This window comes from Rhinichthys klamathensis, unplaced genomic scaffold (genome assembly GCF_029890125.1).
Source record: "Rhinichthys klamathensis goyatoka isolate OS25496 unplaced genomic scaffold, OSU_Roscu_1.1 h1tg000036l_1, whole genome shotgun sequence".
NCBI classification, from domain to species: Eukaryota; Metazoa; Chordata; class Actinopteri; order Cypriniformes; family Leuciscidae; genus Rhinichthys; species Rhinichthys klamathensis.
This window is the reverse complement of record NW_026606584.1, coordinates 5,248,597-5,274,103: the sequence shown is the minus strand read 5'-3', so window position 1 is coordinate 5,274,103 and position 25,507 is coordinate 5,248,597. Positions and strand designations below refer to the sequence as shown.

Sequence of the window (25,507 nt, the reverse complement as noted above, 5' to 3'; positions counted from 1 at the left end):
AAAGTTTGGTAACACTTTACAATAAGATTCAATAACATTAGTTATAAACTAACATGAACTAACAATGATCAATACATTTGTTACTGTATTAGTTAATCTTTATTCATAAATACAGCTGTTCATTGTTTGTTCATGTTAGTTCACAGTGCATTAACTAATCTTAACAAACACAACCTTTGATTTTAATAATGTAGTAAATATTAAAAATGAATATTAACTAAGATTAATAAATGCTGTAGAAGTATTGTTCATTCTTCTAACTAATGTAGTTTACTACATTATTAGTAATTAGTATTAGTAACATCTCTTAAGTATTAATTCAAAAATAGGATCTGGGTTGTCACGCCACATGATTATTAGTTTTTGACTTGACAATCAGTGATGAGGGTCCTCAGATATAATTTCCTGCTTTATGGGTTATATATCCCTGCATGTTGGTTGTACCACTTTTTGGGACTTTTTTTTTCAAATATTGAGATGTTTATTCCCACCCACCCACACACACATACACACACATGGACAAAAAAATAATATCAAAATTAATTTAATACAAACATTAAAACATAGTGAAGTTCACAATGTAATTTCGGGAGGAGTGAACCCATCTAATCTTTCAATTAACTTTGGACTGGGACAACAAATCGGCCCGGGCATTTTGGCCCAGACTGGCCCACTACATATAATCATAAGCACAACCGAACTTTGCACGCCCTTGAATATGTATACTAACTCCTATTAAAACCACTAGTGCCATAAGTGAATAGGAGTGAGTAAGAGTTAACAGATGAAATAACTTGAACTATACTCCACAGTGATGAATCTTAAAACAATCTATATAAGCTGCATTGGGATAGCAATATCGGTTTTTTCCCACAGGATTTTGGGAAATCTGTGGTGAGTGCACCTCTGTCCCTCTAGGGGGGTTCGGGGCATACTCCCCCGTAAGAAAAATTTTGTGCTTTTTAATGTTAAATTCATCAATCTGGTGCACTTTGAGAGTTCAAAATAAAGAGCTCCAACCCATATTCAGTGTGCAAATTGAACAAAGAAAAACTCAAAACTCATTTAGTTGTGATATAGTCACAGTGTCTGTCTACATTACACTACTACATAATAATAGTGTATGTCTACATTACACTACTACATAATGATAGTGTATGTCTACATTACACTACTACATAATAATAGTGTATGTCTACATTACACTACTACATAATAATAGTGTATGTCTACATTACACTACTACATAATAATAGTTATAATATTAATCCCATGGCAGTAATAGCCATATATTGTAAAACAAATGCACTGAAAAATAAAAGCAACTTCATAATTAGTTTACTACTAATTTCTATACTTGAAAGAGATAAGCACATGATCTTTTATTTTGATGGAAACGACATCGAGCTTTTATTTTGTCGAAAAACATGGTTTATAAACTCGTCTCATTATAATTCTAATAAAATGCGTAATCGGCAAATATGCAGATGTGGAAATAATGGGAAACTGGGTAGTGGGTTCCTAAATAGCCCAAGTGTTCTGAAAGTAGCCTAGTTCTGCTTACCACAGTTCTCTGCACTCACTTATTTCTCTACTTATCCTCCTCACTATCCTCATCAGCCACTTGAAGGGCCTTTTTTCACGCTATTTCTCTGCACATTCCTTGCGTTTCTTCTCCATCGCTTCTCCATATTTTGACAGATACACACTGACACTGCTCGCTCACTCAGAGCTCAAAGGGGGAGATGTTTAAAGATGTGATTGGACCAGCCCAGTGTCAATCAAGAAAACAACCAATGGGCCGCTGATCTGCGCGTTTCATGTTCCGGTCTGTGAGAAACAAAACACAGGACCTACGCTGACTTTTTTGTCCAATGCATTACACCGGCACAAAGATCCCCCAGCGCCCGCCAATTAAGCAAAGCTAAACGCAATGGGCCGCCGATGTACGAGTTTTATGGGCCGTTCAGACAAAAAAAAAAAAAAAAGAGTATGAGATGTATCGGCCCACAAAGCACGCCGGCCCACCGGGAAAATGCCCGGTATGCCCGATGGCCAGTCCAGCCCTGGGCATATAAGCAGACACTCACCTTCCTCTGGCATCAGCTGTTTTGGCATCCATGAAATATTCTCTATAAGACTGAATTCTATTAAAAACTAAAATGGCAGGGATAAATTAGAGAGGAACAGTTTTATATTTCTTTTTTTAACATTGGTATAAAACTGAAAGGAGCAATTTGATGTTGGTTTCTATCTTTCTTTCTCACAGACTGTGTGCACCTTCCTATGCACTTTTCTTTTTATTTCATTCTAAAAAGATCTCTTTTGTCTTTTGTGAATTTAGAAGGTTGTCCACACATTTCAGCACTGCATCGGGAGGAGTGACCTTGCAATGAGTTGTCCTGGATTCTGGGTCAAATCCTGTTGCTATATGTCTGATGTGCAGAGCAGGTCAAAAAGTGTGCCAGAGACAGACTATGGACATTTATTGTCGAATCCAGAGAGGAGATGATGTCATGAAGCAATGGAACGGAACCCTGCTTGAAATCATAAAAAGACAGTGACTGATGATGTCAGAAAAAGGGAACTAGAACTAGCAGCAAGCAAAAAATGAATTCCACTCTATCACCGAGATAATATTCCCAGAAGAATTTAATGACATATTCATTAAAAAAATATTTGTTAGCCTCAGGACTGACACATCAAGTTAGAAGATTTATGACTGAAGTATATTCTTAAAACAGGAGGGCATTCTCACATACTCACTCTTCTCAAAAAGAACGCAGTTAAGTATATGTGGGACAAATTGCCCTTTATCTAAAGTCTAAGGAATCCTGAAAATGAGGATGTGGGTTTATGCCTGCCGATTAAAGTCGGCCTGTAACATCTAGAGTAAGAGCCCTGGACAGCATACTGGACAACACAGTTGAAATGGAAATTGTGATCGTCCTTTCTTCCCTTACTGTGATGTATATCAGAGTGAAATGGCTTCTCAAATGAGAAAATTTTTTATAGGACAGGACTTGATTTTCTCCATCAAGAAATGATTGTATCATTGTCGTTTGGTGCACCAGAGAATAGATATTGTTTTGGGGGAGGGGAAGGTATGTTTTTGCTTAAAGATTAAGAGGGCATGTGAAATTTCAAATAATAATAATAATAATAATGGTGCGTACATAGGCTATACATAATTAAAAATAGACAGTGCAAACTTCTAAAAAATTTGAATGGTCAATTTTAAATTTCATACTCACTTTAAAATTCTAGCAGATAAGATGATAACCTTTTTTCATGTTATAGTCAATAAACAATTCCATTAATATTTAATACTATTTAGTCTAAAATTAAAAAAAAAAAAAAAACTCTAAATAAATAAATCATTTTAAATACAAGTGATCTTAGGCATCACAACATTATAGAGTACAATATGAAAAACTGATTTTCATTTTGAAAAAGTGGCAAAACATGTACATTTAACAGAGTTCTGTCATGACAAATCTCGTGAGATTGGTATGGTAATAGAGATTGGCATGGTAATGGATATGACAATGTTATTGGTCTTGGCAGAATAGATCTGCTACGCTGCTGCAGAGCAAGTACAGAGACTTGCTACTGCCAATACCTTCACAGACATTGCTGTGAGCATGTAAGACATGCTGCTGCTGCTGCTGCACATGTAACATACATGAATTAACCCCATATCTATACAGGTGGCGTTGGGGAGATGGAGGGTTTCTGAAAGCGCTGCAGACATAACAGCAAACAGTGCCAAGTACTAGAATGTTTGAGCAGGAAGCTCATTAGCCGCTGATTAAACAGCAACCAATCAGCTTGTGCTATGTAGATAACGACATGATTGCTACCAATAAGTTAAACATTCAGTTGTAAACATTCAGAGTTTCATGCCAGAAGGCTCTTGTGCTTACAAGGCTGCATTTATTTGATCAAACATACAGTAAAAACAGTAATATCCTGAAACATTATTTCAACTTAATATAACTGCTTGTGTTTTCTATGTAATTTATTCCATTAAATTTATTCCTTGAATTTATATATTGTTAAAAAATACTTTTGGTAACCAATATGACATCCCTAAATCACAAACAGTGCCTCCCAAAACACAATCTGACTCTAATGAAAGTGATATAAATGAAACTAGCACAAAGAATTGGATTGTCTATTCGGAATTATCTTCCCTTCTATCCCCCTTCAGCATCCTTTTCACACTCTATACAGTCGGTGTGGGTAGCAGGAGTCTATAGCTTGACCCAGACAGCTGCCTGGTGCTGGTCTAGACAGTGATGGAGACAAGCGTCACGGCTCCACGCACACAAACTCTGCATCTCAACATCTCAGGGCCACACATGTAGAACACCACCCTCTGACGGGTCTGCCTGTGAACTGCAGTCAACCTGCCAACAGATAGTCTACTGATGGCCAGTGTTGGGGAAAGTTACTTTTAAAAGTAATGCATTACAATATTGCGTTACTCCCAAAAAAACTAACTAATTGCGTTACTTAGTTACTTTTTATGAAAAGTAATGCGTTAAATTACTTTTGCATTACCTTTTCTCATCTGGGCTGGGCTTGCTTGTTTGTTTTTTAATAACAACAAAAAAGTTATATTTTTGGCAAATGTTAAGGCCCTTTCACACCAAAAGTGATAAATGCAAGGAAATGCATGTTTACTCCTGTACAGTAGAGGGCGCCGCTCAAACAAACCGTTCAGCCGTTCTGGATTACACAACAATAGGATATGGAGAAGGAAGTTCAACACGCTTATTTCTTCGCCTAATCTTGAGTAATTTTTGCCTATTAGTATAGTTGAATTAGATCATTGAAGGTTAGCAGCATTGGTTAATAAAGTGAGATTAAATACATGAAATATTTTTGTGTAATTTAAGATAGTTAATTATAAAAGTTTTGCATAAAATTCTGATAAAATTTACTGTTTTTATTCATTTTGAGGAATGCTGAATGTTTTCGTGCAAGTGAGATGAGTAAATGCATGTTCATATTTAGTCTAGAACTACAATAACCATGTTTACACTGCGCGCGCACACACACACACACACACACACACATCACCTCCTCACTTTATTTCTCTCAACATGAGGACAGGAGAGTTGTCAGTCAATACATGTGAAAAAGTAACTAGCGTTACTTATTTGAAAAAGTAACTCAGATATTTTGTTCCAAATTGAAAAAGTAATGCGTTACTTTACTAGTTACTTGCAAAAGTAATCTGATTACGTAACTCAAGTTACTTGTAATGAGTTACCCCCAACACTGCTGATGGCAATGGCAATTTTATTTATATAGCACTATTTACTACAACCAGAGTTGATCAATGTGCTTTACAAAAAAAATGACTCAAAAACACCAATAACACATGATAAAAACACAAAGCAGTTAAGCATATCATAACATAATAAACGTGCGGCAAACATAAGACAAGAATAAGAGTGCTTCAACCATTAAAAGCCATATCGAACAGATCGAACATATCTTTGAGACATGTTCATTTTAGGCATCTAAGTCACACATGACTCCTGAAAAAAAGCCCTTAAGTACTTCAAACAACCCATTTATAATTGATTCAAATTGGATTTAAACTGAAACATGCACCATAGTGACTGTGCAAAAAGTCTGCCCCCCCCCCCCCCCCCCCCCCCCAAAAAAAAAACCCCAGCATTGCATCATTTTATAGTTCATTTGTGTTAGGAAATAAACTATTGTACCAATAAACATGCCTTTGCACTTGCCAGGTATTTCTAAAGATCACGGCCCTGATGTTTCCGAAATTAAGTCTCTGTTGCACTTTTGCCCCAAAAAGCCAGCTGCACTAAACCCCAGTAGATATGAGGGTTGGGTATGTTCAAAAACATTGAATAAAATGATTAAAATCAAAACATGTGTGCAACACATTTTAATCACATCAAACTGGTCAAGATTTGAAGTTTCTTCACTGCCATTACGGATCAAAATTGTGATAATGAGGAGGCTGTTTTCAGATGAAAGTTAAATCCCAGAAAGGTTTGCAATTTCTGGGCAGAGTTTATCAGATTTATCAATAAATAAATCAGCACTGTATAGAATAATAATATTGAAGACCGTATTAATACTTATCTCGGATGTCTCGTCAAGTCAATTAATGATTAAAAGTTAAAGTGACCTAGTTTTTAAAATACACTTGTAAAAAAAACATGTAGGCTATATATAAAACTTAGAAACTATATATACTGTATATATATTGCATTTGCCTAATTTGGTAAAGTTTATTTTACATGTAACTACCATTTAAAGTTTGGTGCCTGTTAGATTTTTTTAAGTCTTTAATGCTCAATGTTTATTTAATCAAACATATTGTAAAAACAGTAATATTGTGAAATATTCCTTTTTAAAATAATAACTGTTTTCTATTTTAATCCATTTTAAAATGTAATTAATTCCTGTGATGTTAAAGCTGAATTTTCAGCATCACTACTCCAGTCTTCAGTGTCACATGATCTTTCACAAAATCCTAGTAATATACTGATTTTCATTAATCATAATTTTCATTATCAATTCAGTTGTGAATCAGTTGTGCTGCAATCATTTTGTGGAAACGATGAATAGAAAGTTCAGGCAGAATATGTACTTTTTTTGTAAAATGATATCCCAGAATGATTGGAGAATGTTCCAAAGAGCATTTTGTGATTAAAGTAAAGTAAAGAAGTAAAGAAATCTGACTTGTACAAAGAAGCTTATCTCATTCTGAACTCAAATAAATGTGTGTTGAGATGTCTGGCAACCAATTATTCAGGTGAATTCATAAATCATGTTTGAAAATCACACTTTGAAGCAAACTATTTTTTTTTTTTTTAGATAGACATTTGAGATCTGCAAAGAACAACACAGTACTAGAAAAGCAATATGGTGACGGGCTTGAGGACACACAAGAAGCCCACAGAGAACAGTTGAGAAAGTCAAACCCATCACAATGCAAGTGCTTCGAGAAAGACAGCCTTTGCATCTTAGCCATGAAGATTCTTAGCCAACGTCTTTCATAATTTTATCAGAAGAGCTGTGAAGACTATGAATACATAAGTACCGATGCTTACAGTTTTTGCTGTAAAACTGTAAGCATCGAGGTCAATGAGGGATTGATTCTGTTTCAGCATCATTAGAAACAAGTGTGAACAATTTTGAGTCGCTGTGTAAACGATGACATCTGTGTAGTTGTGTTTAACTTTCGCCTACCTGTGTTTAGCGTTTTGAAACAAAAGTGCATCACAGTGCAAAATGTGTTTTAGTGAGTGAGAATGTGTTTAGAGTTTTGCAAAAAGAGTTCATGAGATTTGCAAACAGTGTTTTAACTACCTGAACTTGTTTAATGTTTTAAAGAATTAAAATTATTTATTTGACAAATTGGTTTAGGCTATTGAGATTTTTTTTTTTTCAGAGAATGGGGTTTAGTGTTTTAGCAATTCAGAAAAACTGTAATTCAAGGACAAATCTATCCTGGAGATTGAGTCTATATTGCCACCTAGTGGACACTCTGGGAAATTACATTGCACAAATTGTACAAAAATCTAATTTTCAGTTAAATTCAAATCATTCTTTAATGTTTTTTAACACTAAACAAGAACACAATCCCTTCTGATTACTTTGTTTTAACGAACCTTAACATTGTAATGCATTATTTTATAGATGTACTGAAATGAAATTCAAAATTGTGCTTAGACTAAGATTAAAACATAAATATGCTTCAACTGGCAGAAGTGAATGAATGAAATAAAATAAATGAAATGAAATATATATATTAACATAAAATACTGAGAAGATCATTCAAAACAACAAAATTACTTAAAACAACACTGGCCTGAGCTCAGTAGTTTATAAACCAACTGCTTTCACATATTTTTTTTAACAAAGAGCTAACATCCTTATACTTCGGCATCAGCAAACTGGTCGGCCACTACGGTATAAACAAAACGGACCCATTTGACAGGTTTAATGTGGTGAACTGCTGGGCTGTAGTGTCCCTGGTTTGAGCTTGGGCCATTCTGGACGTTGCAATGAAACATCTCCTTTTCTTCTGTAATCAAGTCATCTCCAGGATCTATGGTAGACATACAGACATAAATAGCTTATTAAAAAATGTATGAAACAGAGATTCTATAAAACATTATTTGTACATGAAATTACCATAAGGAGGCTGATTTTGATTTTCTATGCGTTGTGAAATCTCCTCTAACTCCTTTTCCCAGTCCTCTTCCTGACTAGGGGGCTGTGGCTGTGGCTTGATGCTGTGATTACCCATCCGAGGAAATGTTTTCTTTACTCTTCTTTGTCTCCACTTGTTTGGGTGCATTTCGTCTTCTTCACTGAGAGATATGCTCTCCCTCCAGATACTAGAATGATAAAAACGCGTGAAAAGCAAACAACACGTGAACATTTAATTCTGGTACTGTTTGATACATTTCTACCATGCCATCACAAACCGTTTAAACAAAATCCTTGTATTTAAGATTAAGGTTTCAAGTTTAAATTCAATTTTCGTTTACTCTTCCACAATCCGTTGAGAAAAATACACTCGAGTTAACCCAACTTTTTGTAAATTGAATTGAAGGTAGACTAAACTTTGTTTTATTCAATATTAACAACATTTAATCAATACATCATCAATCCTTATTCCAAACGTGTTTTTGTCTTACCGTGATTCAAGCCTATTATAAGTGCAATATCTTAGACCCGTCGGGATGGTTTCGCAGAAAAATGCGTAGATACGTCACTCGCCCGTGTGTGTGTCGTCATATCCGTAAATAGAGAAAAGTTGCTCCGGCCACTTTGACGCGTGTATGGTGTGGGAGTGGTATAGTTTAGATCACAAGTTACGAGCAAGAAGGTTGACATATGAAGCAGCTAAAGCTCAAACCAGTTTTAAAAACGCAGAGCAGAGGAGAGTCTGCTGGCAAAAAGAGAATACGACTGAGCTCACAATAAAATGAGAATCAACATTGACTTGGCTTTTCGTAGATGGCGAGAACTGAGGGATTTCAAATGTTGTAAAAACGATGCGGCGATGGCGTTTTATTACTCAACAGGTGAGTTATTTTATTGAACAGATAAATTGAAACAGTATCTATGGTCATTTCATTATGGGTTTAGTGCTGTGCTGGAATTAATTTATTTTCAAGGAAGTAACTATAGGCTACTTTAGCCTACAGTGTCTGGGTTTAGTTACAGTCTTCAGCTAGTCGGTCAGCTTGAGATCCTTTCCATCTAAACTGGTTACATATCTTAAGACTTGTGAATATTTTATAAGCAGTTGGATAATCTTGGCTAGAATATCAGTTATAGTTTTTTTGACCATCAGACTGGCAATCGTCATAATAACTTTTGTTTTTTCATTAATTGAAAAGTATAAGTCAAGTGTTTCAAATTAGTCAAAACAACAGCATAAAATATTGCTCTTAAATGCGTAGGTGACATCATTGGATTTCCATGTGTTCACTTTGCCGCGAACCATATTCATCCGCGGACATACAAAGCCGAAGCACAACCAAAACAGTGCCTGAATCCGAAATCGCCCTCGAAAAACACTCATTCACTATTCCGTACGTTAGTCCACTAATACTGTTCACGAAAGAGTGAATGAAAACGAGTGAGTGAATTCGGACAGCCGTTAAGTGTAAATCGGCGAACGTTATTGCAGTGCAATCCACATGAATAAGTGCACTCAATAACGTCCACTATAGTTTCGGACACCACTACTACAAATGGCTGTCCCCTCAAATAACGCCCTATTTGAGGGTATAGGGGACGATTTCGGATTCAGCCAGTGTTCTTTTGCAAAATGCATGCAGTTTTGTTTTTAACCGCTAGAGGGCCAAAAGTTACACGTGCCCGGTTTCACAGACAAAGCTAAGCCTTGTCCCAGACTAAAATGCATGTTTGAGCAGTTTTAACTGAAAGTAACTTGCAGTGACATGTCTTAAAATATGCCAGTGCTATGTTCTGTCTCAAGATGCACACCAGTAATGTTATTTTTTCTAAGGCATTTATAAAAGCTACTTAAATATCCTAATTTATCTTAGGCCTACTCCTGGTTTAGTCCTGTTTGTGAAACCCAGGCCTGGTTTCACAGATAGATCTTAAATCAATACAGGCTTAGACCTTAGTTCAATTAGGATACTTAGGTAGCTTTTATTAACGCCTTAGAAAAAAAAACATTATTGGTGCATCTTGAGCCAGAACTATGACATTGACATATTTTAAGATGTTAGTGCAAGTTACTTTCAGTTAAAACAGCTCAAACATGCATTTTAGTCTGGGACATAGGCTTAAGCCTGGTCTGTGAAACCGGGGATAGTTGCATAAACGACCACTAATATAAGAATGTGTCTCGTCGGACGAATTGGCTAATCAGACATACGTTTCAGATTCAAATTAGACCAATCTACCTTTTCATGTAACTGACTTAAAAAAGTTACTACCAGCCTTGATAAAAAAAGGAGATGACTTGACTAGTCTAATCTGTTTATGCAGCCGGCCACAGGCCAAGGAGTACCTTTAACAACTAATGCACAATTATGTCAATAGGATATGGCAAATTTTGACTTCACATAGGTTATTAGTTTTTTTCTCTCTCATTTTTGTTGACCGGAGTCATTTTTGTTTTGATACCTCAAAATTAATTAGTTGTCCTCACCTTACCTAATGTAGATGTTTTAATGTCTCGATAGAGTCACAACCAACCCTGTCTCCCAAAATGTAGCCTACTGTGATGAACTATTATATCACCCTCACAGCCTCGCCCTCTTTCCCGTCAAAATATTGCTCGTAATCAACAATGACAGGATGATGATGATGATGCTTATGCGGGCTCACATATTTATTTTTTATTTATTTTTTGTTTTTTATCAGTTAAATGTTCTCAGTGAAATCGTCTTTTTCATGCATTTCTTTTTTTTGTTAACAACTGTTTGAGTTTTCTTTTTTAAGATCAAAGAATACAAAAATGCAAATCAAAAAGCAACTATACAAATCTGGAACCCATCCCACCCCTGGTAGACTTCAAGAAAATAAAATACAAACACAGAATGTAGACACAAAATAATAATAGTAATAACAATAAAAAAATAAATTACATGGATGTTAAAAAAAGTTGACAATATCAAAAGCAGCATGCCATAAATTCACAGTCTTGACATTGGATCCACCGACCAGGCTGGATCCATGCATACGGGAAGTTCCATCGATATAATGTCCAACAAAGACACTGTCCATGTTCGTTTGTTTATTGTGTGAGGAGGATTCCAGCAGTTAACTAACATTTTTTTTTTTTTTTTTTTGCTGCTGTGAGAGCGGCTAACAGTAAATATCGTTGTTGAATAGATATGGTAAGGTCCCAAAAATCGTTCAAAAAAAAAAAAAAAATTATCAGTGTCCAACAGAGTCACAAGTCATGTGAGAGCTGGGTCCAAAAAGGAGAGAGAGAGGGACAGTCCCAATTCCAAAAGAAGTGCAAGTACGTGCCTAGAGATCCTTGAGAACAAATATTACACTTGGGAGAGGAGGATAGGATAGATTAATATAGAAACGTTTCATAGGGGTCAAGTAAACCCTATGCAGTAATTTCCAGTGTATCATTTGGTGATTGGGGTTCTTTGAAGACCACTTTAACATCCTCTATACCTGATCCGAAAATAAAACATGCACATCTTCATTAAAATCCTTGGCCCAAACAGTTGTAATAGATAAGGGTTTGTATGAATGCTCAAGAAGATACAGATAAATAACTGAAACAGACGAGGGAGATCTCTCAGAAGGAAGAATTAATTTGCGCAGTGGGTAAATAGGTAAATGGGAGTCCCAAGGTACCCCATATGCCCGAAGGGCCGATCTCATTTGCAAATACATATAAAAAGACGTACCTTGTAAATTATAATGTACATTAAAATTATTTAATGTTCTGAAATGATTTTAGACCCATATCATCATAGATCTCTCCCAAAGTGTTTACTTTGTTCTGAGTCCATTGCGGACAATGAAATGGGGCCTTGCCAAATGATTATTATATGGAAAATAGGCGAATGCCTATGCCAGATTGTAACTTGGTGTGTTTGTGAAGTGGAGAGAAGATGAGTTACAATAGGACCAAACTGAGATTTAGTGGAACCCCGTAAAAAACAAGATGCCGTAGTTCATAGGGATACACTATTCCTCAACTGCTCTCCATGACACAGAATCATCAGGATCAAACCAGACTGATAAATTCATGCATTTCTTTAAATGCAAGGGGTCTCCATAACTCTATCAAAAGAAAACCTTTCTTTCTTTTTTGCAAAAGCATAAACTCACACTTTATATTTTTGCAAGAAACTCACTCCAACCCTGATGATGACGTGAAGTTCTGGACCAGTCAATGGGGGGACAAAAAAATCTTCAGCCATGCTTCTACACATTCTGCAGGAGTGGCAATACTGTTCAACAACCTACAAGGCAAAATCATAAAGATAAAGACAGATTCAAATGGGCGGCCACTGGATTTCAGTTGTTATAAACATTAACAATGTTTTGTTTATTTTATTTAATGTGTATGGTTACAATAATGTTCCCTTAAACAACAAATTACTGCCTGAAATTTCTGATTCTCTGTTTGAATTGAAACTTGTGTATCCTACTGATAATATTATTATAGGAGGAGATTTTAACATGGTTATGGATGAAGCATTAGATCGCTTTCCGCCCAAGATTCGGGAATTTTCTATACAATTTAGTAAAAATTAAGTAAGGCCAGAACACAATTGGAGCTAGAATTAACAAGAGAATGAAACTATCTATGTAATAAAAGTGAAATGGACAATGCAACTAAATTACAAATTTTATCCTAGCTATCTAAAATTGACGATTTATATATTCAAAAAGCTAAAGGAGCATATGTAAGGTCCAGAGCAAGATGGATAGAAAAGGGGGAAAAAAGTAATAATTATTTTTGTAGACTTGAAAAAAGGCGACAGGAGAAAAATGCCATAAATTCTCTTTATGTGAATGGAGTTATAAATACCTGGCCTAAAATTATTTCCTCAGAGATTTTTCAATTCTATAGTTCCTTGTATAGCTCATCCTTCTCTGCATCTGACTGCAAGACTCTCTTTGCTAATATACACTAGCATACCGCAGCTAGACCAGGAATTTAGAGACTGACATTAAAATAGAGGAATTAGATAAAGCAATAGATAAATTATCTTCAGGGAAATCTCCAGTCCCTGATTGCCTTAATTCTGAATTGTATAAATTCTTTAGGAAGGATTTGATTTTGAGAGAACTATTGTTTCAAGCCTTTCACGAATGTATCCAAAATAATTCACTTTGACTTCGATTATGAAACAAGGTTGAATTACTCTCATCCCCAAACCAGGTAAAAAAGCACGACATATAGATAACCTTCGCCCCATCACTCTACTCAACTGTGATTATAAAATTATAGCTCCTATATTTTCCAATAGACTCAAGAAAAACTTAAATCAAACAATTAGTGAATCACAGTCTGGTTTCATAAAAGGCAGATCAATACATATAACATCAGATTAATGGTTTTGGCAGTAAATTTATTTATTTTATAAAAATGTTATATAAAGACATCAATAGCTCTATCTCACTTTCATTTGGAACATCCCAAAGATTCAACATTTCACAAGGAATAAGACAAGGATGTACCATTTCCCCATTTCTATTTATCTTCACAGTAAAAATACTTGCTATCTTGATAGATAAAAACAGCAACTTGAAAAACAGCAAACTGAATGTGTTTGTAAAACAAATTGGTATTAGTCAATTAGCTGATGATACGGTGATCTTTTTAAAGGACCAATATCAAATTGATAACGCCATCCAACTAATTAATCTCTTCTCCAAAGCATCAGGCTTATACTTAAGTATAAATAAATGTGAGTTATTTGCAATTCATATCGGCAAATTACGACTCTTTATGTAACATACCGATAAAAACATCCGTAAATACTTAAGTACTTAGATAATTATTACTAGAGATAGCAATCAAAGCGTCCAAGAAAACTTAGCAAAACATTTTTCAAAAGCAAAGATTATTCTCAATAACTGGATACAAAGAGATATCTCAATTTTGGAACAGTTTTAACTAAAATGTAATTACTGTTTGTTTGTCCAGCCTCCTCGCTAGCTATCCCACCTCACTTACTAAAAGATTGTAACACTGCAATATTTAACTTTATTTGGAAAAATAAGCATCACTATATTAACAAAAATGATTTAGTTCACAATTACAAAGACGGGGGGTTAAATGTTATTGACTTAGAAACAATGAATAGTTTTTTAAAACTCAATGGTTAAGATCTTAAGATACAAACAGCGTATGGTTTACGGTCTCTTCTTCAATATTTGGGAAAGTAGGCTGCCATTTTTGATTAGATGTGACTTTGAGTTGTCCAAATTACCTCTTAAATGGTCTGCATTCTATCAACAAGTTCTCTTATGTTGGAAATGAGCATTTTCTCACAATTTTAATCCACACAAAATTTTTATTTGGAACAATGGTTTTATTCCTCACCACAACAAATCTTTATTTTATGAAAACTGGGTTCAATATAACAAAAAAATTCCCTATTGGACAACTATGGTAATGTTCTCAATTACAATGATTTTTGTTTAAAACATGGATTTGTATGTCACCCTAAAGAGTTTTATACAGTTGTAAATGCCATACCAAAAAAACATGGTATTATTGGTAAAAGGGATTCTTTCACACTACTCTGTGACATTCTCTCTCCCATGTCCTTGTCTGGGTGAATTATCTATTAGAGATTATAAATGCAACAACAAATATATGATAAGTGTCTTCATCGATAGACTTCATCCAAATATAATTAAAAGTTACTATATTTTCAAAGATTTTAACCCGAAAGAGGTGAAGGAAATGAGAATGAGTTATACCTTTCCAAGTCTCCCTAAAGTGTAAGAACTTCATTTTAAAATAATAAATGACACATGCCCATCTAAATAATTCCTTAATTCAAAATTTGATATCGGAGAAAACTCTTGTCAATTTTGTGAAACTGATATTGAAACCACTGAGCATATTTTCTTTTATTGTAATTTTTCAAAGTTGTTTTGGTCTCAATTGTACAGTAAAATGTCATATATTATTACAAGTGTGAATCCCCTTGAATACAAACAAATTAATTTTGGTGTACTGAAGAAAGATTGTTCACAACACTACTTGGTCAATAACCTTTTTGAATTTGCTAAATAAGTCATAAATGCAGATTTTTGAAAACCCCTCCATCCTTTCCTCATTTGACTAATTTACAAAGCTTTTGCTACTTCTCTTTGTACCCTTTCAAATGAAAAAGCTACTACAGTAGGCAATTTCTTCAATGATCTATATGTACCCTGCTACCCCTTGCAATAACCTACTTTGAATGTTGTTCTTTCAATAATTTGAACATTATTATTTTATTTATTTTTACTTTTTTATATTCATTTAATTATTTTCTTTTCCTTGCCTTCATGATTGTATATTTGATTTGAAACTTCATTGCTGTTATTTATTGTAATTTGCAACTACGTCTGCCTTTTGAGAATTGTAAATTGTTAATATTGTTTATACAATGGTATGTAAATTTGTCTTTCTCAATAAAAAAAAAGATGCTTATGCGGGTGTTCAATCTGGTCCAGTTTTCACTCCGGTAAAACTAGCGCGAATGTGCGATAATTAAATAATTGAAGTAACTTGACTTAATTAATTGCAGATTTCTCATATTCATTTAACCATCCTAAATATTGCATATGTTTACCATATATTATAACACCTGTTTTTTAATCCTTTGCTTTTCCTAGTTTTTATTGGAATATATAGGCTACATTGGATCATGTGCATGATCTAACCTGTATCTCTTGTTTTCTTTACATGTTCACCACTTATGAGATTCATAAATTCTCATTGTCTGCTGATTCTTTTTGCACCAGTCTTGAATACAGGTTCATGCTGCATGCACTGTATACAAACCAAAGACTTTATTTACTTAAAGGGACTTTGTACCAAACCTTTTCAGTCACAAATGGATTTCTATATTGTTTTATTTTAAAATATCAGTCTGTTAATTTCTCATGTTACAATTCAGTAACTCCTGGCATGCAAAACTAAAAAGCCTGTATGCACATCTTGATCATAGAGACTAATAGACATCTGAAAGAGAAATAAGCTCATTACAGTCATAAGTATCGCTAAGGCATTTCAGACCAGTCTATTATTCAACTGAGTATACATTTTGTGCAAGTGAACCTATAACCCTTCCTGGATTAAAGTGTGTGTTTTTCCATTCAGCATGTTGTGACATCATGAGTCATTGACCCAGTCTGCCATCATAAAGCAAACCTAATACTGCCTTTTTTTCCAGCACCTCGTTTAGAAATATAAAGAGAATGAGAAATAATCAGATAGTAGTCATGGTTTCCATGCCTAAAGTATTTACAAAATAAAGTTAGAGATAATGTAAAAGCAATGAGTGGCACAGAGTAAAAAAGTTTTTTTTGTTGTTGTTTTTTTTACATAATTTACAAGTTGCTAAAATCCCACACACAGCAAGTATAAAGTGTAATGTAGCTTAGTAATTATTTAATGTGTGACAGAACAAAAAAATAGGTCTACTAGTGAGTGAAAAGGGAGACATGATGAGAAAATGTGTACAATAACATTTTCAGGATTGCATAATATACCCAAAAATGTAGGCCTAGATCAACACATTACCCATCGCATTTGCAGATTATAGAAAATTATGAGATGATGCATCAGATCATCTCATGATGCATTTTCAGGTGCATCAGAAATTATTAAATATTTTAGTTTGGAAGAACAAGTGCAAGTTCCTTTTAAGGCCATTAAGAACATAATTCAGCTGATGAACAGACAGGTCTTAAACTATTATGCCTGTAAATAACCTGAAATACTACTTGTTTGGTACATTCATTCACATTGACAGTTTACATTCAGCCTCCTGCATTTTGACTCCTTTTTGAAGCACATACAACTTAATGTCAGAATAAACATCTCAAACTTACATTGCAAACGCAGACTAGAGCATTCCCCTCATCCAAAATGGATTTCTTTTACAACAGGCAGTGTTATCAAGTTCCAGTTCCAGCTCCGATTACCTCTCCTTTATTCTTCTCATTTGTCTCTCCTTACCTTTCCTCCACACGCCATACAACAAAATTCTTACATATGCACCTACAAAAATGTCTTTCCTCTCATCATATATCGCAACTCTGAATGGACAAGCTCTGATGGCCATCAAATATTTTTCTTTTTAATCAATAACCCTTTCTCATCACATTCCAGTGCAAACTCAGCAAGCATCAATCATCCATATAACACAATACACTGCGTGAACACCCAGTGCTAAAATATTCACATATTAGTTGGTGCAATTCAGTACCCATAATGCCATTCCAGTGAAAACTCCCTTGTGTCGTACAGAGCAGCAAAAATGCCCTTTAAATGTGCATGAATATTTCACCAGTATATTTTAGATTTTTGTAACATGAGATAGGTGCACAAAACACCAGCACATTGTAGTTACTGTGCATTCAGAGGCACACGTCATTTGAGGTTCAGTGCGACCTCAGGGGGAGCTCTAGGTCCTCTGTTAAGTTTCTAAACCGCTTATGACAGGCTTTTAGGTTTTGATTTCCAGAATAGATGGGTTGTGGTCCAGAATGGATAAAATGATCTTGTCCATGTATTGCCTGAGACGGAAATTGATCTCCTCTTGTTCTTTTAGGGCTTCCATCAACTGTGGGAATCAAAAGTTATAGAATGATTTTTGACAGGTCACCAAAAATATAAAAAGTTTGAAAAACACCAAATGTTGATAAAACTGAGGAGGGCTTGTGTTCATCACACAAAGCTATGAAATGGCTTAAAAAAAACCCCAAAAAAACAAGGTTTGTTCCACAAATTCTGCTTTATTTCTCCTTTTGTGTTCCTCAAAGTCATTCAGGTTTGGAATGACATGAGGGTGAGTAAATCATAATGTTCCTTTTAAGTTGAACTATTCTCACAGAATTAATTTCAATTGTTTACAGTATATTGGACTAGAGGTCCTTTTTAGAGAATGATCCAGAAAACAACTAACAAAAATGCTTCATATTGTTCTCTTGCTCAGACGTACACATTAAGTTCCTCTTGTTTGACTTTTATCAGCAGATCAAGGTCAAGCACTTCTCTTACCTGGTCACGGGAGGCATGATCAATCTCCATGGCCAGAGACTGCGCTTTTGTCTGAGTGGCAAACAGGTTTTTGGCCTCATGGAGGCTCAGACTGAGAAGCTGACCATTTAGATCTTCATTCTGTTCTCTCAGTTTTTGGTTCTCCTGTGATAGAAATTAAAGAGGAGTTACAATTACCCCAGAAAGATGGTCCAAGAGTCATCTTGCTTTTCCTTTTTATTGTGGCCTAGTTGTGACTGAAACAAGAGAAGTTGGTTAGACCAGCTTCTGCTGGCAAACAGAAAGCAGTAATCTGCAGATGAAGAATCTGGATTGAGATGATTACGCAATGAATGTAGATTGGAAGAATTTTCAGATCCCATTCTTATAACAGACATACACCAAATGTAATACTACTAAATCTTTATTTTCACAATGATGCAACAGCATTGGCTGTATTAGTTAACACATTTAGTTCTAGCCCTCCAAGCAGTGTCTGAGTGCTCATACTGAGTATAATAGCAGTGGGATATTTCACTATCTATATCACTCCAGAGTACCTAAACTGAGATGTGTGATTTTGCATGGGTGATGAGTGTTTTTTTTTAAAGGTTGGAGCATCAATGGGGAGCTGGAAAAGGAAAATTAGAGTGGTGTGAAAACAGAAAGCTTTGAGCAACATGCCCTGTGATTCTGCTTTAGGCACGAGGTGATTTACTGATATTCAGTACAACAGAACTTTTGTGATATTGTCTAGTTATCCTCTTCCTTTGACAGCAACATGGAGCTACAAAATCTACAGCCAAAAAAAAAAAACCTATATTAGATGTTAGGTGAGAAGAAACGGCAGCCTGACAGATAATTTGAAAATACACTTCTTATGAATGAACATATTAGTGGTTATTTGGATGAAATTAAGTCTGCACAGGAATTACAGTTTACCATCAGACTCGGAAAGAGTCGTGCCCGAGCAGACACAAGCTGCTGGAGGTCAAAGGGCATGTCCTTGGAAACACTCCTCTGCATATACACACAGTAAAAAAGATGAAATAAGAGACAGAAAAAGACAAAAAGAATTCATTTTGGGATCACTGTTTTTTATGGAAGCTTGTTTCCACCACAAAATGAAAAAAAATTGAGATAACTGCAACGTTTCTCTCACAATTTTGAAAAATTCTCGCAATTGTGAGCTTATATCTCACAGTTAGTGGTGCAACGGATCACAAAACTCACGGTTCAGATCATTTACGGTTTGAGTAACGGATCGGATAATTTTTTCGGATAAGCAAAAAAAATACAATTATATATATATATATAAATGGGTGGGGCTGCTATTCATTTATTACTATTAGCTCACTTTAAGTACTTCAATACCCCAGCAAAAACTACCAGACTAACAACTAAAGTAAAAAAATTCTTAAAGACAAATGAACAGTCAGTATTAAAATAAGAACAAATACACAAATTACAAGCATAGATGAAAGCTATATACAAAGTAACAAAGTCTAACAGTATATGCAGGTACAGAAATCTTATAATTAGGCCTAAATGTAAAATGACACTATGTGTTCAATGTAGAAATAAAATATAGATTAATCATTGTTAAAGCTGTATTTTGTTGTTTTATTAACATTAATGACACAGGCAGCAGCAGGAATATTAGGCTGCGGTCACTTGAAGACTGAAAGCACGGACCGAATATATATATCGACACAACATCCAGTATCTTTCTCAGCTGTTCATTTACGACATAACCGCGAGAATACAAACAAAATTGTACAAATATTTGTCTCAAGTATGTATCTGTTCAAGCGCAAGGAAACACGAAAGAGGAATCAATTCTGTGTTTGTGCACTCTGAAACTTTCCTCTCTTTCTCTCTCTCTGCGTGCGTGCGTGCGTATAAACTCGCAAATCTGACTTTTTCTTGCCATTATGACTTTATTACATAAAATTGCGACTATCACGCGAATCAAACATTTTTTTGCAGTTCTGACTTTATAACACGCAATTGCAAGATTTCACGTAATTCTGACTTTTTTCTAGCAATCATGAGTTTATATCTCGCAAATTCTGACTTTTTTCCTCGCAATTGCAAGTTTATATCTTGCAGTTCTGATTTTTTTCTCACAATTGCAAAAAGAAGATATAATCTCAAAATTGAGAGGAAAAAAGTCAGATTTGGGAGATAAAAAGTCGCAATTCCCCTTTTTATTTTTTATTCTGTGGTAAGCTTCCATAGTTTATTTTTTTTATTATTCATTTTAAAACAAAAAGTTGAGACTGCCTGAAGGGAATGGAGTTCACAGCCTTTACTGGAGGAAACAATCGTAAATAAGTAAATAAAAGTAAATAATTCCTTAAATGTGTTTTTATAACGGTAGGCATAGTTTCATGTGAAAACATTTGTACTCATGACATTTTGTCAAAGATTTGACTATGGGACTATAGTCAAGGCCATAGGAAATATACATGCTGAGAGATCGAGTTACCAGCTTTCCATCTCTCTCACCTGTTTTAGTCTCTTGACCTCCTGTTCCAACTCACTCTCACGTGTTCGAGTGCTGTATTCTGATAGGCTAATGGAAGATCTGCGAACACGCCCCATTCGTTCTGCCTCCAGCTTGTACACTTGGAGGTGCTCCAGCTCTCGCCTAAGGTCTTCAATCAGCTGAACAGAAAATACACTTTTAAAAGCACTTCAAAAGCACCAAGCTACTGAACTGAAAACACTTCTGTTTTATGTAGTCAAGGACAGGATTGCTGTATAGTCTATAGGCAGAATAATTCTGAACTAAATGAATCTATTAATTTCAATATACTAGCAATTCTCAATAGAATATGCTCCCTGAGTCTTCATACAGTTTGTGTAAATGTATCTCCATTTGACCTGTATGTTTGCACATTTAGACGGTTTAATTTGTGTTTTTTAGATAGGTTATGCAACCCGTTGAGTGCAACTAAAGCTGGCCAAGGCTCTGCCCCTTTATCTATCAGTAAATATAATTGGGTGACTATATACATTTTAAAAAACAACTGGCATAAAAGATTAGGAAGAGCTTTTGTCAACTTGCTGAATAACGTGCTGAATAAACGATTGTTTAAATCACTGCCATTTTTACATCGTTTACTCTAAATTTACTTTAGTGACCAGTGGACAAAATCACCATTATCTTAATCTTTACATAAGTTTCTATGGGATTTTCTATAAATCAAAAGTTGCCAAAATTCGTATATGAAAAATATTCGTAAAAAATACTAAATGATTGCACGGTATGGTCATAGTTCTCAAATCATTATAATAAAGACATTTCCGCCTTAATAGGCTATTTAGTATGTCCGTTTTAACTAGTGTCAAAAAATAAGCACATTTTAGAACATGGTCTTACCTCCTGCATGGTATCTCTTTCCTTCTTAAACTCATTTCTATTCTGTCGTAGCTTGTCCATCATCTTCTTGTACAGATCCATCTCATCCTTCAACCGCAGGCTCGTATCCTCCAGCTTATCTGTCATCCGCTGCCTCTCCTTCACAAACACAAACAGGACATTTAAGCAGGTGTACAGTCAATTTGGACAATTACTTGTCATTTATTTAAGATCCCTATTATGTCTTTTTTTTTTAGCTCTCTGAACAAAACAATTAAAAATAAATCTAATATAATAGTAAGTTGGCATTTAGTTGGCAAACCCTTTTTGATCAAACTGGTCAAATTCTAACCAACATACAAGAATGTTGTAAGAACTGCAGATGGCTTTACAAGCCAGAACATGTGTTAGAAACTAATTTTGTTCTAAACATTTAAAGGTACACTATGTAACTTTTGGTCCTCTAGCGGATAAAAAAAAAATGCATGCATTTTACGAAAGGACATTGTTTCGGTTGTGCTTCAGCTCTTTGCGACTGCGGATGAAAATGGTTCCTACTCATAGCTAAAAATCCTTCTGCTCATAAAACGCTCACTCTACAAGGCTTAAGCGTTATAACCAGTTTAGATGGAAATGATTTTAAACTGAATGACTAGCTTAATACATTACTGTAGCTATACCCATTAATAGACACGGTACTTCCTTGAAAATAAATGCCAGCACAGTGCTACAACAACCCATAAATGAAATGACCCTTCACAATGGATAATGCTTTACAATGAACTCTGTTAGAGCTACATATGGCAATTTATCTGTTCAATAAAATACCTTACTTACCTGTTGAGTAATAAAAATGCCATCTCCGGGTAGTTTTTTTTTTTACAACATTTGAAATCCCTCAGTTCTCGCCATCTCCGAAAAGCCAAGTCAATGCTGATTCTCATTTTATTGTGAGCTCGGTCGTATTCTCTTTTTGCCAGCAGACTCTCCTCTGCTATGCGTTTTTAAAACTGGTTTGAGCTTTAGCTGCTTCATATGTCAACCTTCTTGGTCGTTGTGACATCTAAACTATACCACTCCCACACCATATACGCAATTTTCTGCGAAACCATTTTAGTAGAAGGATTGATGATATATTAAATCATTATTTAAATTCTGTTCATTTGGAACAAAAAAAAATAAAGCAGTTAATAAAGCAGTACCATTACAAGCATTCATTCATCCTCATTTACATTTCCTTCAACCTAAATAAAAATGGTCAAGAATATGTATAGTAAAACTGTCCCACCTCATCCAGTTTATCTGTCTGGGATTTTAGTCTGATCATATTCATTGCCATCTCTCCATTTTCCTCCTCTAGATGATGCAGTCTGCCGGTAGAAAAAAGAAAAAAGAAAAGAAGCCTTCCATCATACTACTGATGCTATAAGTGTCCACTGCACAATAGCTCTGTGAATCAAAATCTCAGGTTTCTAGATATAATGTAAAGCTCCCTTCAGTGGCTTAACTGTGTTGCTTTTCTCTCGAACACCCTTATGAAGGACCATCTGAGACGGCTTCATAAGTGCACTGTATACTGGAATATACACCAATACTGGAAGACCTCCAAGGAAGAGTGTTTAACTCTTCCCCTGCCATTGATGGAAATTTCCATCATTTGAGACAACGTTCCCCTGCCATTTACGCAAATTTCCGGCTTTCCGAGTTTTCACTGTTATACCATAGGGTGCGCTATGACACCTGAAAGAGTACTAAATCTCCTGATAAAAAGGCGTGTAAAAAAGAAGCAGAAATAAGCGATATCATGTAAGCACATGCATAAGTAAAATAAAGCGATCATCAACATTAAACGGCATATAAATCAAAACTGCCAAATTTTACTGAATGAAATTTCGACCCAGGATGAGCTATAGGACTGTGCAAGGTTTATTTTATTTAAAAGCAGAGGCTCTGTTCTTTCTTTTGATATATTGCATGTTCACATGTTCATTCAACAAAGTATTCTGGGGACCATGAAAATGTTGTGAAAATGATCAAAAATGCTGGCGGTGACTGGCAACTTAAAAAAAAAAAACACTAATGGGGAAGAAGTTAAAAAAGCTGAAATAGCGGGACATTGGGTACAGTATGAAAAATCATTTAAAATTAAGCATTGTATTTACTGCATGACGAAAATATTAGCATTAATCTGTATTCTTTATACATTTACTTTAGAAGCAAATTTCTATAAATCTATGTGTTACCCTATAGTACAGGCAAATAGTTTTATCTTCTTATTTTCTAAGTCACACTACTGGTTAAAAATGTGAAATAATATAAATTATATATATTTATTATGAAATACATTTAAAAATAAAATTTAAAATAACTATTTTATATATTTTTTAAGTGTAATTTAATCCTGTGATGGCAATTGTGCTGCTTAATATGTTTGTGGAAACCTCGATACACTACAATTAAAAAGTTTGGTGTATATAAGATTTAAAAAAATTGATCACGATTTCTACAAAAATATTTTTAAAAGTTTATGCTTAACTATTTTTAGCATTGATAATAAGAACCATTATTAATTGAGTACCAATAATAATTGATAACCAAGCACCAAATCAGCATATTAGAATGATTTCTGAAGGATCATGTGACTGAAGACTGGAGCAATGATGCTGAAAATTCGGATTTGCCATCACAGGAATTTTTTTTTTTTTTTTTAAATGTATTAAAATAGAAAACAGTTTGTTTAAATTGTAATAATATTTCACAATATTACGTGTTTTTTTTTTTGTATTTTTAAATCAAATAAATATGCCCTTGGTGGGCATAAGAGACTTAATTATTCCAAACTTAAACCTCACTGAGTTTTTAGTTAGATTTATGTAAATTGATCTTGTTTCAAAGATATTTGGATATTTTTACTCGAAATTCTTAAGAAAAAAAATTGCAGTTTTGTAATTACAATTCACATTGTGCTGCAATGTTATTTTTGTCCCTCACCGATTTGTAAGCAGCTCTATCTGTGTGTTCTTGTCTTTCTCCAGTCGACTGTAGGCCTCTCGGTGTCTCCTGAGCTCCTCCTCCATCATGTTTTCTGCTCTGGTCTCCTGGTCTTTTAGCTGCTCCTCCAATTCGTGAATCCTGCTCAAGCACAGTCCTCAACATTAACATGAATCTTTGACAGACCTGCTGAGACCCGTTTTGACCTTTTGGCATTTAGCAAATGCAAAACTTTTGCGAAGACTATTTTCATAGAACGCTTTGCTAGCGGAAGTAATCTGCTCTTTAAAGAGACAAGAATGCAAATACATATCCATATAACATAGTTCCATTGAAATGAACTTTGTGTGGGTGGGTGAACCTTGAGTAGCAATTCACCTGTGGACCAACTGTATGTTTTCCTGTTTCAGCTTGGACTTTACATCCCCGTTCATCAGAATCTCATTTTCCAGCTCTGTCACTTTCTTGTCCAAGTAACTCACCTGTGTAGGAAACAACAATGAATGTAAATCTCACTATTAGTGGCTGCTTCTGAACCAGTCTTGTCTGAATGACTATCAGCACGACCATGAAAAAAGTTTTGCAACAACAGACAGTACATGTTAATGGTTTTAAAAGTGTTGCGTGTAAACTTGTATTGATCCGGTTTTAAATAAATATAAGAAACAGGTGTTTTTCAACTATGAGCACATTTGGCCCTGTAGACATTTAGAAAATAAACTCTAGGCTACTCTGAATTCTCTCTCTCACTCTGTCTGTGCGTCTGTGTCTGTGTGTGTCAACATAATCCACGATTTCCACAACAACTTTACTTGCCTTGTACCTTGAATTATGTACTTATATGTTATATACTGTATTTAATAGCATTCTGTGGTGAAAATGATCATGGGCAGCGCTAGTGGTGGGCTTTTGTA

At 34.9% G+C, this 25,507-nt stretch overlaps 1 protein-coding gene across 2 annotated transcripts in view; it reads right to left on the bottom strand.

The window, feature by feature from the left end:
• Positions 1 to 16,625: 16,625 nt before the first annotated feature.
• rab11fip4b (RAB11 family interacting protein 4 (class II) b) overlaps positions 16,626 to 25,507 on the bottom strand; it is a 28,716-nt gene continuing 19,834 nt past the window's right edge. Inside the window, exons 7-14 of one of the 2 annotated variants that reach the window (XM_056246167.1) lie at positions 24,972 to 25,075; positions 24,594 to 24,734; positions 22,891 to 22,972; positions 21,624 to 21,761; positions 20,747 to 20,905; positions 19,178 to 19,255; positions 18,257 to 18,400; positions 16,626 to 17,819 (exon numbers count right to left, since the gene is read on the bottom strand). In XM_056246167.1, the coding sequence (XP_056102142.1) occupies positions 17,703 to 17,819; positions 18,257 to 18,400; positions 19,178 to 19,255; positions 20,747 to 20,905; positions 21,624 to 21,761; positions 22,891 to 22,972; positions 24,594 to 24,734; positions 24,972 to 25,075 (963 nt within the window). In that variant the 3' untranslated portion in view covers positions 16,626 to 17,702. The remainder of the gene's footprint in view (positions 17,820 to 18,256; positions 18,401 to 19,177; positions 19,256 to 20,746; positions 20,906 to 21,623; positions 21,762 to 22,890; positions 22,973 to 24,593; positions 24,735 to 24,971; positions 25,076 to 25,507) is intronic. The other variant, XM_056246168.1, reaches the window with a different exon arrangement.